Here is a 15636-nt window from a genome sequence, read left to right as displayed (position 1 = left end):
TGGTCTCATCTGAAGGACCGGTCTCCATACCGTATCTCAAACACGCGAAGGAGAATCAACACCTTACTCGGCGACTCTAGAGCAAACGCTCTAACCACTTCACCATCCGGGTGACTGCTGAAATTACTTCATTTAAAAATAAATAAGATTTCCTATGAAAATCATTATCTTAAAACAAGATTTTGTTTCAATGAATGGTGATAAGGGATGATGAGCCTTTCATTCGTATGATTAATCCACTGGAAAATTTGACCTGGGTTGTTTTTAGAAAAAAATTCAAAAAGTAACATTAAAATGCCTTACTCATTGTATATCTTTTATACCTTATAGTTCAATGTACTGAGAGGGGCTGTGTTTGCCACTGCACTTGTTGCAGAGCTTGCCTTTTTACTCCTAACTGTGGAGACTGCTACAGGGAGTGGAGTGGTACACTATTAAATAGATGTCAAAGAAGTAAGCATAGTCTCTTATCTTTATATCATCAGATGAATTAACTGAATGCGATTTACTGCCATCAACATTGATTTTTATTGTGTTTTTTAAAGTAATATTTTTCTTGCTCAAGAAAATTCCATGAAACGAATTAAAAAGTTATAGTAAATAAAAACTTTTAAATGAATGGATCTTAATTTTTAATCATAAACAAAATGAACGAATTGAAGAATTTTTTCCTCGTGTGTTTGTATTTGAAGCATCCTGAATTCCAATATATTAGACACAAAATTGAAACGAAAATCAAGACTCTATTATTCAAAATCATAACTCTTATTAGGGTTATAGTCTTGAGGCCAGAAGAAGATAGTTTTTGGTCTTATGTGAAAATGTTCGCAAGAATTATATATTGTTTTAATTGTAAATGTACTTTTTTGCTTGGGCCTGAAAAAATGCTTTGGTTTCATATTTTTGTCATTAAGAGCAATATAGAGTCTCACGTGGGTTTTGTGGCCCTGTTCCCCATGTTGTTCTGATTACCATAAAGCCAAATTCAGTCTATTTCATTTTCAAAAGCGAAATAATTTAACTTATTGAAAAAGTGATATTTTATCACAGTGAAAAGAATAATCAGTTTTTTCAAGATGAAAAAATGAGAGAGAATAATTCTATTTTCCTTCCCTTCAAGAGAGAGTGTTGCAAAATATTCTCCATGGCTAGTTATGAAATATATAAAACCACCAGGACAGAGACAAAAGCTACTAAAATCCGTGTTTAAACGTTTCCAATCTTCAAATTGCTGATATTTGATGTTTCAATTCAATTCAATATTTTGTTTTTGATTATTTCATTTATATCAGTTTTGACATAGGATGTTGTGATATTTAAATGAACATTTCACCACTCGTGAAATGAATTCAATACAACTACAAATATTGAAAATTAAAAAAAAATCGTATCGCAGTTTCTTTTACGGCCTAATATCAACCCAAGCTTGAAATCGCTTTTAGATAAAGACAAAAAATCGGCAGGTTTTGACGGTCAATTTCAAAAAGATCAAACAGTAGAATATGGTTTTATTTAAAACAACAAAAGCCAAGAATTTACTATTACAAAACGGCATTTTCTTTAAGTATTTTAATACTAAAATGTTGATTTTGTCAGAACTTACATGTGCATTCCAACACACAGCTAGATGGTTCATTTTTTTTAAGTGTTTAATTCGTCTTATGCATTGTAATGCAAGTGTCAACAATAGTCCTACTTCCTAGTTTTTTAACCCTAGACTTTCAACATACATGTAGACTCCTTTCATTTAAGAATGCAAAAAATGAACAAAAAGTATTATCAATGATTTTTGTACTTCCAGAAAACATTGCCTACGGAGTGGATACAGCTTCACAGACAACAACTTTAGTTAAAGGATATGAAGCGAGTAAAGCAGTTGATGAAGATGAGGAAACCTTTTCGAGCACCCAGGCTGGCTACAATGTCACATTTTCCTTAGAATTTTCAGATGTCAAAAGATTAAAATACATATATATCTATTATTACGAACGAGGTGAGATTTTGAGTTTTTATGAGTAAAATTTTAATATGTAAGAATTATGTTAAAAACTTTTTTAACCATGCTATCGATGAAGTTGATTAAGTACATGTACAAGGGTCATGGTAAGTCAAAAATAAAATGTACGCCTGGGAATAAAACATTTCACAATCGAACAAGCTGAACATTTTGTTAATCAAATAAATTCAATCAAGAACTGGTAAATACCACGAATCTATGAGATACAAGGCTGTATTAGCTTGGGAAATGTTCTTTCTGACATAATTAATTTTATCAAATAAACTCTTCAATATGACTAAAAATAGTCATATTGCAGAGTTTATTTGATAAAATTAATTATGTCAGAAAGGACAGAAACTAAACTTATATATACTCTGTTTAGATTTTACTGGTCAGATGGAAGGCGGTAAACACTACTATGAACCATAATTTGGTAATCTCTCAAGGAACTAGAAATGATGTGGTGGAAAAAATATTTGGAGATAATAAACAGTTTCTTTAAAAATCCAAATCAGGAGTAGAGCAAACACGGACCTCTAAAATATCAGAGGTTGGAGGATTGAGCGACCGTGCGCTCCTTGATTTGATCGGAAAATAACTACTTACAAATAACGGAAAACTCTGTCGACCCTAATGATATAACGATACAACAATTAGAATATAAACGTCATGCAGTCAACATTTGACTGAATAATACATGTAGATTGTATTTACTGACAAGGTAATTGTATTGAACAGAGAACTTACAAAATGATGAATTTACTCGAGACTGTTGATATTCTAGTTTCATCAACTTCTTTGTCAATAATCAGGGATTGGCAACAATTTGCTTTTCGATATGATTAAAGAAATCGCTGTGCTTTCAGTTTCGGATATTCAAAGTTCCTCTGAATGTCTTAGCAGACACTGGGCAGCAGAACAGGACTAATTAGCGAGTTTATTGTAGTCAGGACACTGTAACCTGTCAATTAGAAATTTAGACATGACTCATGAAAAGTGGTTGTTGTAAATTTTCTCTTCCTCTTAAATTTCATCTTTGGAAAATCGTTTAATGAACCAGATCTTCAAGAAAATACGGTCATCCGAAAGTACAAAGAGGGTCTTTTTGTTTTTCATCACACTGTCTTTTTTTTTCATTTCCTTCTTCCATCTTCCTTGGTAAAATATATGTGCCACAACAATGTTTGTTTTGTGCTTTCTGTCTGTTCAACTACATGTGTAGATTAAGAAGTCGAATCATGTGCTTATGGCCAAGTATATGAACCATGAACATCTGAAAACTATAACAAGCAAAAATTGTGACAAAAATGTGTTATAAATAACTAGAATTTCGAAAGCTATCTTATTCCAACCCTTAATGTTACCGTCAAACCAAGTGGTTAGCCGTTAAAAAAAACCGCTTATAGACCAAACAAAAAAACATTGATATAACCATCAATTGTCGCCAGGGAAATAAATAAAGTAAAGAATGGAAATTAGTTTTGATCATCAAACTGCTTCAATAAAAGGGCATACATCTAAATGATGGAGACAATAGTCGAGAATATTTTGAAAACTTATAGTCGGACCAAAAACGATACCCTTTTTAAACTTTATCAATTCCTCAAGTAAATGTTGGCTACATAAAATATAAATTGAAACTAGACGCATGCATTACCTACGAGGGTTGTCCCAAAATTTCGTAGACTGAGCTCATATCTTTTAAAGAAATTAATGTATCTTTATAAAATTTTCAGGATGGATAAATTGTGTTCTTGGCAGATAAATTGCGAAGTTTTATTATCATGTTTACTTGAAAACTCTTCGAGTAATAACATTTAAAGTGATATAGTTCTCTAACACCCGGTGCAATCTGCAACGTCAAAAGATACAATTTATGTCAACGGTTCAATTTTTTGGAGAAAATATTTCAATTACCAGAATCAAATTTTTAAATTAAACGAAACGGCTATAATTATAAATGTAAAATATCTTAATTTCTATGAAATGATCAAACATTAAAATATGTAAACAAAGTATATGCATGTACAGGTATGAAATAATAATAATTTGAAAACGGTATATATTTCTACGGGCTTTTCGTCTATTTTCTCTACTGGATTTGCACAATGGAACTCTTGCCCATTTCTTAGCCCTGTCTTTTATTTTAATTACTGCTATTGACATATACATAGAGAAACCGTTTTAGTCATTTTAAATACTAATGAGGAGAAAAAGTTTCCTAGTCTACCAAACATTTATGACTGGTACATTTCTATGGAACGCTGTCACTGCCTTATAGCAGAACACTACAATTGCATTGTCTCAACTTTCTATTCCATTATGTCAACACTTTGTGACATTTGCTTACAGTACTATTGCATTGAGTCAACCTTCCATTACCTTATGTCAACTCTTTATGACATTTACACACGCTACTATTGCGTTATGTCATTTTTCCATTACATTATGTTAAGTCTTTATGGCAATAACTCACACCACTATTGCATTGTGTCAATCTTTCATTACATTATATCAACTCTTTATGACATTTACTCACACTTTTTTTTGCATTGTGTCAACCTTCCATTACATTATGTCAACTCTTTATGACATTTACACACACTACTATTACATTGTGTCAACCTTCCATTACATAATGTCAACTCTTTATGGCATAAACCCACACCACTATTGCATTGTGTCAATCTTCCACTACATTATATCAACTCTTTATGACATTTACTCACACTACTTTTGCATTGTGTCAACCTTCCATTACATTATATCAGCTCTTTATGACATTTACACACACTACTATTGCGTTATGTCAACTTTTCATTACATTATGTTAACTCTTTATGGCATTAACTAGCTCTTCAATTACATTGCGCCAATCTTCAATTGCTTTATATCAGCTCTTTATGACATTAAGTCAAAACAATTTTACGTGGTGCAAAGATGTTTTTATATAATTTCAACTTATTATTACATTATGCGCACTCTCTACTATTTGGTCTAAGTAATTCATTACATGATGTGAATTTATCTTTAATTCAATATCAAGTCGCTATAACACGATGTCAAAATTTCATTACATGAAAAAAATTGTCACATGTGGCCAATTCTTATGCTGTTATATTGTGCCATCAATATGCTACATGACGACTGGAAGCTATTACATGATGTCAATTTTCCCTTACTTTTTGACAAATCATTATTATGTTATGCAATTGTATCTTTACATTGTGTCTAAAATGCTTAGACTCTTGTCAGTATATCTTAGAATATTTCAACTCTTTATTGTGTGACGTAAGGTGTAGGTTATGCCTAAAAGTTCGTTTTGTGTTTTCAATATTACATGCACGTATGTCAAGCAGTGATGCAAAAAATTTAAATTAAACATATCAAATATTAAATTATACACAAGACTTAATTAATTATTAATTAAATATCAGGTTAAGTTTTATGAAAAGGATCATGTTCCCGTGGATTCTTTATTGACGATTGTTTTTTTTTTTAACTTCGAAATTCAATGGCCGTTAAATCTCATAATTATCGCAAATCAAATAGTATGTGTCATGCAGCAATATTTTCCTTTTTATTTTGAATTATTTTGAAAAGTCCGAAAATTCTGATCTAACTATACAAAACACTGTCCTAAGCTTTTTAACCCCTTTTTAAAAAAATGTAAACACATCGTATTTCATACGTGCACTGGTGGGTGGGTGGGGAGAGGGGGGATCCCGCCCTCCCACCTCTATTGACCAAAATATGCATGAAAATAATCAATTTGTTTTACTTTGTAGGACATTGCATTAGTTTCAAATAAAGTATAACTGAAATAAGTTGAAACGTTTTATATTAAAAAAAACCTTAATCCTGAAAGCCTCCAGGCTTTCACCCCCTGGTCCCTAACTTAGACACCATACCGTCCCTAGCTACTTTTTTCAAGAACCCAAGATCGCCACTGATATGTGCCTATGTTTACTGAGGCAAGGTCAATTGATTTAAGTGAGGGACTGGTAGATTTTTGTAACAGAATTCTAGTCCTGGATTGGTTGAAAAATGACTCATTCCAGTGACGTTGCATCGTTTTTGAAAGTTTGGGGAATTTGTCAGCCAAAAAAAAATAACGTACAAGAGAAAGCAAAAAAAATGTACAAACTCGAAAATCCTTTTTCGGTTGAAAGAGGGGGGGGAGGTCCAACTTCGATCAGTCCTTAAAAAAATTCCAAATATACTACATTACCCATATACTTCAGCAAAAAGTGGGGCGGAATTTCAATGAACATTTTCTATGAGAAAGTTATGTCGGAAAAAGAGAGGAAGCCTACGGAAGCCCATTGGTGCCACGTACGAAAAATATTTTATCTGGCGGCCGCCACTTGTATATCTGGCGGCCGCCACATAATTATGTGGCGGTCGCAACTTATTTTTGGCGGCCGCCACTTAATATATAGCGGCCGCCACATATTTTTCTGGCGGCCGCTACATAATATCTGGTGGCCGCCACATATTTTTCTGGCGGCCGCTATATAATATCTGGCGGCCGCCACATAATTTATCTGGTGGCCGCTATATAACATCTGGCGGCCGCCACTTATTATTTGGCGGCTGCCACATGATTTATCTGGCGGCCGCCACTTATTTAAATGGCGGCCGCCAAATATTTATCTGGCGGCCGCCACTTATATATCTGGCGGCCGCTACATAATATATGGCGGCCGCCACATAATTTATATGGCGGCCGCCAGATAACACCTGGCTTCCTGAATCGCGCGCATGTTTTAATGTGTGGTTTTAGAGGTGGATACAGTGTAAAAATTATAATAGCAACATCAATCAACCAAACTTGTAAGAGATTTATTATGAACCAACACTCCAATCCACACTTCTAATAGATATGTTTTTACATAGAGCAGATTAATATTTGATTTGAATTATGCAAGTATTTGTAGAGTGTTTCGATTATTAAGAAGCCTCATCAGGGGTCACGGACATAAATCATGGTGTTTGCTGTAAGCTATGATTGGTTGAGAATTAAATGAAGTTTTGCATTTTGGATTTCCAAGAATGGTGTTCCAATATTTCAGAATTCGTTTTTTATCATTTACTTTTTTTTTATCTATAAGCAGCGGTTGTGTCAACATCCATCTTCTTAACCCAATAACACTCACCTTTTGCAAAATTATGTGGCGGCCGCCAAATAATAAATGGCGGCCGCCAGATACATAAGTGGCGGCCGCCAGATATATATGTGGCGGCCGCCAAATAATAAGTAGCGGCCGCCAGATATATATGTGGCGGCCGCCAGATAAAATATTTTTCATACGTGGCACCAACGGGCTGCCAGACCTTCCCCTCATATAATGTGTCTGTAATTCGTCCTAATTAATCAGGACCCCCCCCCCCCTTCCTTTCCAGTCATGAAAACATGGTTATCAACTTTGACATAATGTAAATGTATTTTACAGCACGTAATGAACATTTGTAATCAACATTATAAAGAATTAACACAGTGTAAAGATAGTTTTAAATCACATAAGAAAGAGTTGACATAACGTAATTATATATCCACATCACGAAATGGAGTTTTGACATAATGTAATAAAGTGTTGGTATAATATGGAACGCCGGGACTGTCTCCATAACATATGTTCACATTATGTTATAAACCTTTTTAAATCACGTAATAAAGCACTAACATAAAGGTCGGATGTTTTCACCTTTCATTGTGATGACTTCGGCGTAAAATAAAGGTACATTAACATCACGTAATAATGCTTAGTTATAATAGAAATATACACTCATAAAAGGGAATGGACTTTGACTTAGCGTAATGATAAATTTAATCATAGAACACATGTTAAACGAAATTAACTTGACGTAATGCAATTTTTGACCTCACATATTAGAGAAATGAAATAATATAAAGAAACATTCATTTCACGTAATAAAGTTTTAACACAATGTAAACATATTTTCACTTCACATATGAACTTTGGACTTCAAGTTATAAAGTGCTGACATAATGGAAGAATGTGTTTACTTCATGTAATGCAGCATTGACATGATGTAAGATATTTTTACATCACCCCATAAAAAAATTGACATAACGTAAAGATATGTTCACATCATGTAATGATAGATTGACATAATGAATGCATAGTTTTATGCTATAAGGCAGTGATGGCGTTCCATACATTTACGTAAGAGTGAATTCAGGATCAAAACACTTAAAGTCCAGTGCGCCACCTGTGCCAACGCAGCTGCCATTTTGCAAAAAGTCCGATTTTAACCCCATGTATATAAAACGTTATAAAATTCGTATTTATCAAACACACACACCAAAAATTGAGAAAATATAGTTAATAAAACAATATTAAGAATTTTCATTTTCATTAAAAAAAATATAGGGTAGTATTTACTTTTCCGTAGGATTTAATTATAATATACCAAATTTTAGTTGCAACTTTTGGGTATTGCGCCGCCTTCCTACACCAGACAATGAAATGTGTCTTTTAAATTGGAATAATTTGTGTAGTTACTCCATATTTGTCCATAAATTTATAAGATAGTGTTTGTTTAATCTATATACGAAGTATCATTCATGTATGACGTTGGGTTCCTACAAAACAACGTTTGTCTACGGATTTTGGGACAACCCTCGTTTATTAAAAAATGTATTACACTTATTTAAGAATATAAACCATAAACTGTGTAGAATACGTTTTTATGCGTTATGCAAAATTTAATGTTCTAAAAAAGGGGCCGGTCTTTTTTTTTTTTTTATAGTATATGATAAGCTATGCAACTTTATATATTAAATATGAAAAACATACATATTTTTACAGATTTACTTTATGGAAGTAAATATTTGATGTATCCCGTAATTCATAAAGGGAAAGAACATTCTGATTAACAATCTTTTTATTGTTTAGAAAACCTTTAATTTTGAATAACTTCTTCCACCTAAATCCCTATACACTAACACTTAAACTTATATGTATAGAGCAGCCCGGTCCCCCGGGCTGCAATAATCTACGATCAATACGATAGGCACGAGTTAACAAAGAATTATATACGATCACTACGATTTGTATTCTTTTGAGTCCTTTATTTCACTCGTGGCGCCATTCTTGATAATGGGACCATCTAGTATTAAGGATAAATAACACAAACAAACTTTTTTTTTCAGAAATTAGCATTATTTCTCATAGATTTCCATTAAAATTGGTAACCTGAATAATGGTAACCAAGTAGAGTGGAAGAATTATATAAGATTTTGTCATAAGTTTAAAAAATTGTGCAAAATTTTGTATGGAATTGCATAGAAAGCAAAACAAAGTCTTATATCTAAGCACCAAGGAAAAACCTACAATTTCTTTATAATTCAGGGATTTATTATTTATGACATTTCAAATCAAAATCAGTCAAAAAATATAGATCAACCCGTGCATCCATTTTTTGTTTATGGTAAGTACCCTTAAGGTTTAAATATTGATGGCTTTAATTTTTAAACAAAATTATATAAAAAGTGGAAAAATACTATTTAGGAGAAAATTTCAGGTAAACTATAATTCTTTCTAGCATATTTTTCTTTAAAATTTTGGATGAAATCGAAATTTAAGAGCTTGTGGTGTTTAGTTTTGCATAAACTATACTTGCATATGGTTCTTAGGGCAAACTTCTGGGGAAATTGGCCCACACATTGCTCAGACTGCACAATAGCTTAAGGATATGGAGAATAGTTTGACTTCAAAAATTAGTATTTGAGACGCTTTAAGTTGAATTGTCTAAATTGCAATAATTAATGCTACAAGAATTTCAACATCTCTTGTTTGAAGACAGCTTTTGCGTCCAGATATCCTTTGTTGTTGTTTTTTGTCCGTTAAAATAGCTTTGTTCATTACAAAGCTTTGATATTGATCCCTGTTTGTTACCGTGTACGTTTACCTTCACTTTTGACAATTGGTATATTGTTATTCAAAATTATTCTATATTTTAATTTTGAATTAAAGAATAATTAATCTTACTATGATATAAATATATGTTCAATCAATAAAAAGGTCGGATTTTATTTAATTTACCACCAAAGAAGAATGAAAATTTTCAGATTGTTTCTGTGGTTTTGTGAAGTTTTAAACTTTGCTTAGTCAGCTAATGTCCTCCTCTTTTTAAAAATGCTTTTAAATAAACTTTATCATACATTTTGCAGGTCAATTTGAAGCTCGTTATGAAGTTTATGTGAAAAACTCTACTGAAACCACTCTGACAGTTGCTAACTTGTGCAGAATTTTCCTTTCAACTCCAAAGGAAAAGTTATATTCTTATTTATCTTGTGATCAAATAATGATCGGAGATTCGGTAGTCATCAGGAAGGTCGGCTGGGGAAGTTTAAATCTTTATGAAGTAAAAGTTTATGGTAAGTACAATTGATTTGACTGCTATGTACAAATACACTAGATACTTATTTCTTTTCTTTTTTTTTGCAAACAATGCTATTGTGAATAAAAAATAGATGCAGTAAAACTACACTTTCAATAATATTGTAAAATGAATATCCTAAAATATATTTCAGAAGGCGTAACAGCTTTCATGCAGGTTATACAATTCAAGTTACTGTAGAAGTACTTTTTCCGCGTGGTATTAATTAACGCTATGTACGCGGTCACAAATATTCCACGGAAATTTGTCCAAGCGAACTTAATATAAATGTAAGGCATTAAGTGACAATCTAAGAAATCTGCGTACGCGGATTAAACAGAAATTGAGATTCCGCGGAATTATGACCCCGTGGAAAAAAGTACGTTTACAGTATCTATTTGAATAGTAGTAATAATCTATAAAAAATATTTTTTAAAAAATAGTAACCTTTACATTGTTGTTTATGCTCAGCTGAACGTGAACACCCTTGAGCTTTTTTGTTTAAATACTAATGATTCTAGATGATTCAAAATGATTTTTTAAAAAAACAAAAGTATAATTGTGTTGAATAGCACAGAGTGTACAAATTTAAAGTGAATGCATCAAAAACTATCTCACAAATTGAAAAAAGTCATATAATTACACTGAAACTACTTTAATTTTCAATATATTTCATTTCCAGAATGTAGCCAGGGAACATACGGAGAATTCTGTGACAGAAGATGTTCCAACTGCTTAGACAATCGATGTGACGGACTTACAGGAGTTTGTATATCGGGTTGTAAATCTGGTTGGTATGGACAAAATTGTGACGGAGCATGTCCTTCTAACTGTAAAAGTCCTTCCTGTAATAGATATTTAGGATGTACAGAGTGCCCTGATGGCTTTAATGGACCCGGATGTGAAAAATGTTTGGCGGGTACTTACGGCAAAAACTGTAGCATAAAGTGCTTGAATTGTCATCCATATAACTGTAACAATGTCATTGGATGTCAAGAATGTTATACTGGTTTTTATGGCCCAAACTGTAACGACTCCTGTCCAGAGAACTGCAAAAATGGAAACTGTTTGAAACTGTCTGGACTCTGTGAAGATGGGTGTGAAGACGGATTTATGGGACGGGATTGCAAAACACCCTGCAGTAGAAATTGTGCCACTTGTACTTTAAATGGTCAATGTCCATCGTGTGCTGAAGGATTGTATGGTGAACAGTGTGAATTAACATGTCCTGAGACATGTGGCGGGAAAAGGACATGCGATAAAGATACAGGCCGGTGTGATGAATGTAGTGCTGGAAAATATGGTGAAAATTGCAGACAAACCTGCAGTAAAAATTGCATATCAGATACCTGTCAAAGGGACGGGATATGTACCGGTGGATGTAAAGAAGGATGGTTAGGTATGAATTGCAGCATGGAATGTTCTGAAAAATATTGTTTAGAATGTAGTGTGTCTGGTTCAACAGTTTTGTGTAAGAAATGTGACGAAGGTTACTATCTAGACCAGGATCAGAAGTGTCAGACTTGTTCACCTAATTGTTTAGCATGTGCGAGTGAATCGAAATGTACTCGGTGCAAATCCACGTTTACTGGAGATTTGTGCAGGGAATGTAATAAAAATTGCATCGATCATTTGTGTAACATGGATGGGATTTGTACATACGGTTGTAATAATAGAAAGTATGGGGTAGGATGTTCTAGAGAATGCAGAGAAAACTGTGATCATTGTTATAGTGACAGTAATTGTACCCAGTGTTCACCTGGGTATTATGGACGATATTGTAATCCTTGCTTTTATACAAATTGTTATATCTGTTCCTCATATTACAAATGTCTCTCCTGCAAACCTGGATTCTATGAAAGAACTTGTCGGTCTCTTTGTCCTCCAGGATGTTTGACCTGTAATGCCTCAGATTACTGTACCTCCTGTAACGAGGGCTGGTCAGGCAGGACATGTCAATGTAATGTAAACTGTAAGGACGAATGTGGAGACAATGGAAAGTGTATTAATGGATGTAAGAGTTCGTTTTATGGTGACCATTGTAATGCTTCCTGTCCTGTGAAAAATTGTCAAGTATGTGATCAAAAGTTTGGAAATTGTACAAAGTGTGAGGAAGGATTTTATGGAATCCAATGCGATATGGAATGTAGTATAACATGTGTTGGGTCACTTTGTGATATTGGTGGTGAATGTCTTCAAGGCTGTCAAGAAGGTTTTTCTGGAGAAAATTGTGAAATGAGTCAACGTGAGTAGCGCATTGATATAATGTTAACTTCAAGATTGGGTTAATATTGCACAAACTCACATTGCTATGCTACTCTTCAGGTAATAATTTTTCGTATTTTTTAATAGAAAAAGAAGATGCTGCTGATACTTCGATGTACGTATTTGTGTTGGTTGGAGGAGTACTTCTGGTGGCACTTGTTTTAACTGTTGTGATTGTCTTAAGAAGGTTACCCTCTCTCTCTCTCTCTCTCTCTCTCTCTCTCTCTCTCTCTCTCTCTCTCTCTCTCTCTCTCTCTCTCTCTCTCTCGTTCAAATTTCGACCAGTAATGTTATATATTTCTCGACTCAACAATAATATTGTTTTAAATTGTTAATGTTCAGAAACTTGCGAGAAAAACAAAAAAGTTTATCGCCTTCTGTGGAAAATCATATAAGACTGACTGAGCGTTTAAACGAGGAGGATCGGATTTATGCTAATGGTAAATACTAAATTAATATAAACTAAGAATTGCAATTTTAAGGGGGTTATGTAATTTTAAGACATTTTTTTCAATGAAATTCATTTAAAATGTAATAATTATAGAAAATCAACAAAACAACAGTCCAGAAGTTCAGACACGGTCATTGTATTCGGAGATCTCACCATACAACCTCCGTGGATCGCAAGCATTCTTAATCGAACTCGATCCTAATGACGTAGATGAAGTCGAGATACCAACACCTGCTGAGTCGGACTATTATAACGTGAAGATAACTCTTGTCCCTGTAGATCAACTTTGGGAAAATGTTCAGGAAAAGAAATCCAGAGGAGAACTTAACAAGGAATTTGAGGTTATTTGTAGTGTCTTATATTAAGAGGATAAGTAAGCATCACGAAAATATACCCGGTTATTGTAAACCTGAATGTATCGTTTTAAATTGTCTCATTTTTTGCGGATAGAGCATACCAAATGGTCTCTTAGAGTCATGCAAGGAGGCTTTGAAACCACAGAACAAATCTCGAAACAGATACAAGAAAATGTATCCTTGTAAGTCGATTTCTGTCGATTTTCAGTTTGACAGTTTAAAAATGGTACACACATTGATCGTTTAATTAATATTTATTCTTTTTGTAGACGACTCAACCCGAGTTATTCTACAAGTAGAAAAGGGAACAGAAAACACAGATTTTATCAACGCTTGTTTTGTGAACGTATGAACAAGAAATGTCCTTTGTGGTTACAGTATATCTAAATTTATAAATAAAAAAAAGATTTAAGCCATTCTGAAATTTACACAACAATTGATATGAAATACATTAGGTAATCAAACATCATTCTGATGTTCCCATTTTTTAATCAAATAATTGAGTTTTCATATAATTCTTTTTTTTACTATAGGGATTTGAAAAAGAGAAGGAATATATAGCTGCTCAGGGTAGGTTTTGATTGTTTTGCAGTTTGATATATTTTGAATTCCATCTATTTTAACTTATAAAAAAAATCCTAATTTATATTTTGAGAAGTTTTCCATTTTGCATCTGATTTTCCTAGGTCCATTTACCCCTGAAACTGTCTATGATTTTTGGAGAATGATATGGCAGCAGAATTGTGGGAAAATTGTTATGCTTACGAATCTCGTGGAAAACGAAATAGTATGAATCTACTGAAATTCATCGAAGGTTTAGTACATTTTTAAATGTTCATGAAAGTTACCTTACATTGAAATCTTCATTGTAGATTAAATGTCAGAAGTATTGGCCAGACAAAGAAGAGTCATATGGTCATTTTCGAGTCAAATTATTAAAGGAAGACATCACAGCTGACTACACTGTTCGAGATTTTATTCTTTCAACGGTACGTTAGGGTCTAGATCTTGTATTTTCAGTAAATCTCTTCTTCTTAGTACAATGCTCGGTTATCCTTGGACTTTCAGTAAAGATGTGGTATTGTCGACGTTACGTTATTACACATTCATTCATTTAAAGTTAAATTTAAAGTTGCTGGGGTTTTTAATTTCTTATTCAATGAGAATCTATTTGCCATTTGAGAGATGTTAACTACGTAGTTTTGAGAAAATCAGGCCTTACTGAAAGTCCAAAGTTAAATGAGAAATGTACTATATTTTGGACAAACTATTAATGTAAAACATTTACTAGCATTTCCGTAAAGAAAGTTATTTCTGTTTTAATATTGTGAATTCTTCTTTAGGTAATAACTAAAGATATTTTGGAATAGAAAGTTATCTTAAAATTCTGAATTTAAACGAAAAGGTTTATTGATTAAAAAAAGACAATTCATTATATTGAAAATATCGCATCAAAATGTTTTGAAGTAGATAATACTATTAGAAATCAGTCTTTTAAAGTATATAATGCTATTTCAATGGTGAAAAATGTCATAGTTTTAGTTGACATTTTCATCTTAGAACGGGAGCACAAAGGCCTTGACGCAGTTCCATTTTACCGCATGGCCAGATAAAGGTGTCCCCCAAAATGTGACATCGATAGTGGATTTTAGGAACAAAGTTGTCAGCCATGAAGCCAAACTAGATGGACCAGTGCTAGTTCACTGCAGGTACTTTAGTTTAGACCAAAAGTGCAATTTAAAAATTTATAGTTTATTTAGTTAGTTTACACTTCATAGTGAGCGTTTTTAGCTCTTCTGAGCCAAAGGCTCAAAGAGCTAATGCTTTGGCCATTTGTACGGTGTGCGTTAACTTTATAGAATATGGGCCATAACTCAAGAACCCCTAGGCCAATCAGTCTCAAATTTGTCATCCTTGGCCCAAGGGCTACCATTTATAGTAAAATAAGGGTTGGAACCCTTGAACAAGGGGAGATAATCAGGAAAACAAAACCAAAAGTACTGGTTGCTAAAAAATCTTCTTCTACAGAACCACCAAGCAGATTTTCACCAAACTTACATACACGGATCAGGATATGTTGAAGATATAAAATTGCACGGGGAATTACCCTGGGGTAAAGGGTGTGGTCTCAAGGTCACTTCAAAATTGACCTAAAT

At 33.3% G+C, this 15636-nt stretch overlaps 1 protein-coding gene across 1 annotated transcript; it reads left to right on the top strand.

The window, feature by feature from the left end:
* The first annotated feature begins 336 nt into the window (after positions 1–336).
* LOC134249983 (multiple epidermal growth factor-like domains protein 10) lies at positions 337–15263 on the top strand. The gene is made up of 13 exons (XM_062732328.1): positions 337–453; positions 1802–1993; positions 10200–10406; positions 11091–12653; positions 12761–12860; positions 13016–13113; positions 13218–13465; positions 13575–13662; positions 13750–13826; positions 14014–14050; positions 14167–14267; positions 14353–14469; positions 15041–15263. Exons 3-13 carry the CDS (start codon positions 10334–10336, stop codon positions 15242–15244), a joined length of 2706 nt encoding a protein of 901 aa, XP_062588312.1. The 5' UTR covers positions 337–453; positions 1802–1993; positions 10200–10333; the 3' UTR covers positions 15245–15263.
* Positions 15264–15636: the final 373 nt, after the last annotated feature.

This window comes from Saccostrea cucullata, unplaced genomic scaffold (genome assembly GCF_032062105.1).
Source record: "Saccostrea cucullata isolate Sc308-1 unplaced genomic scaffold, CSIRO_AGI_Scuc_v1 ctg16333, whole genome shotgun sequence".
NCBI classification, from domain to species: domain Eukaryota; kingdom Metazoa; phylum Mollusca; class Bivalvia; order Ostreida; family Ostreidae; genus Saccostrea; species Saccostrea cuccullata.
This window is presented reverse-complemented; position numbering and strand designations above follow the sequence as displayed.

Bases quoted from the DNA above. Each gene is read 5' to 3' on its own strand.
- LOC134249983 (XM_062732328.1), top strand. From the start codon at position 10,334: ATGATCGGAGATTCGGTAGTCATCAGGAAGGTCGGCTGGGGAAGTTTA. The intron at 13,827-14,013 runs GTATGAACAAGA...TTTTTACTATAG, and splicing joins TCAACGCTTGTTTTGTGAAC to GGATTTGAAAAAGAGAAGGA. The intron at 14,470-15,040 runs GTACGTTAGGGT...TTTTCATCTTAG, and splicing joins GAGATTTTATTCTTTCAACG to AACGGGAGCACAAAGGCCTT.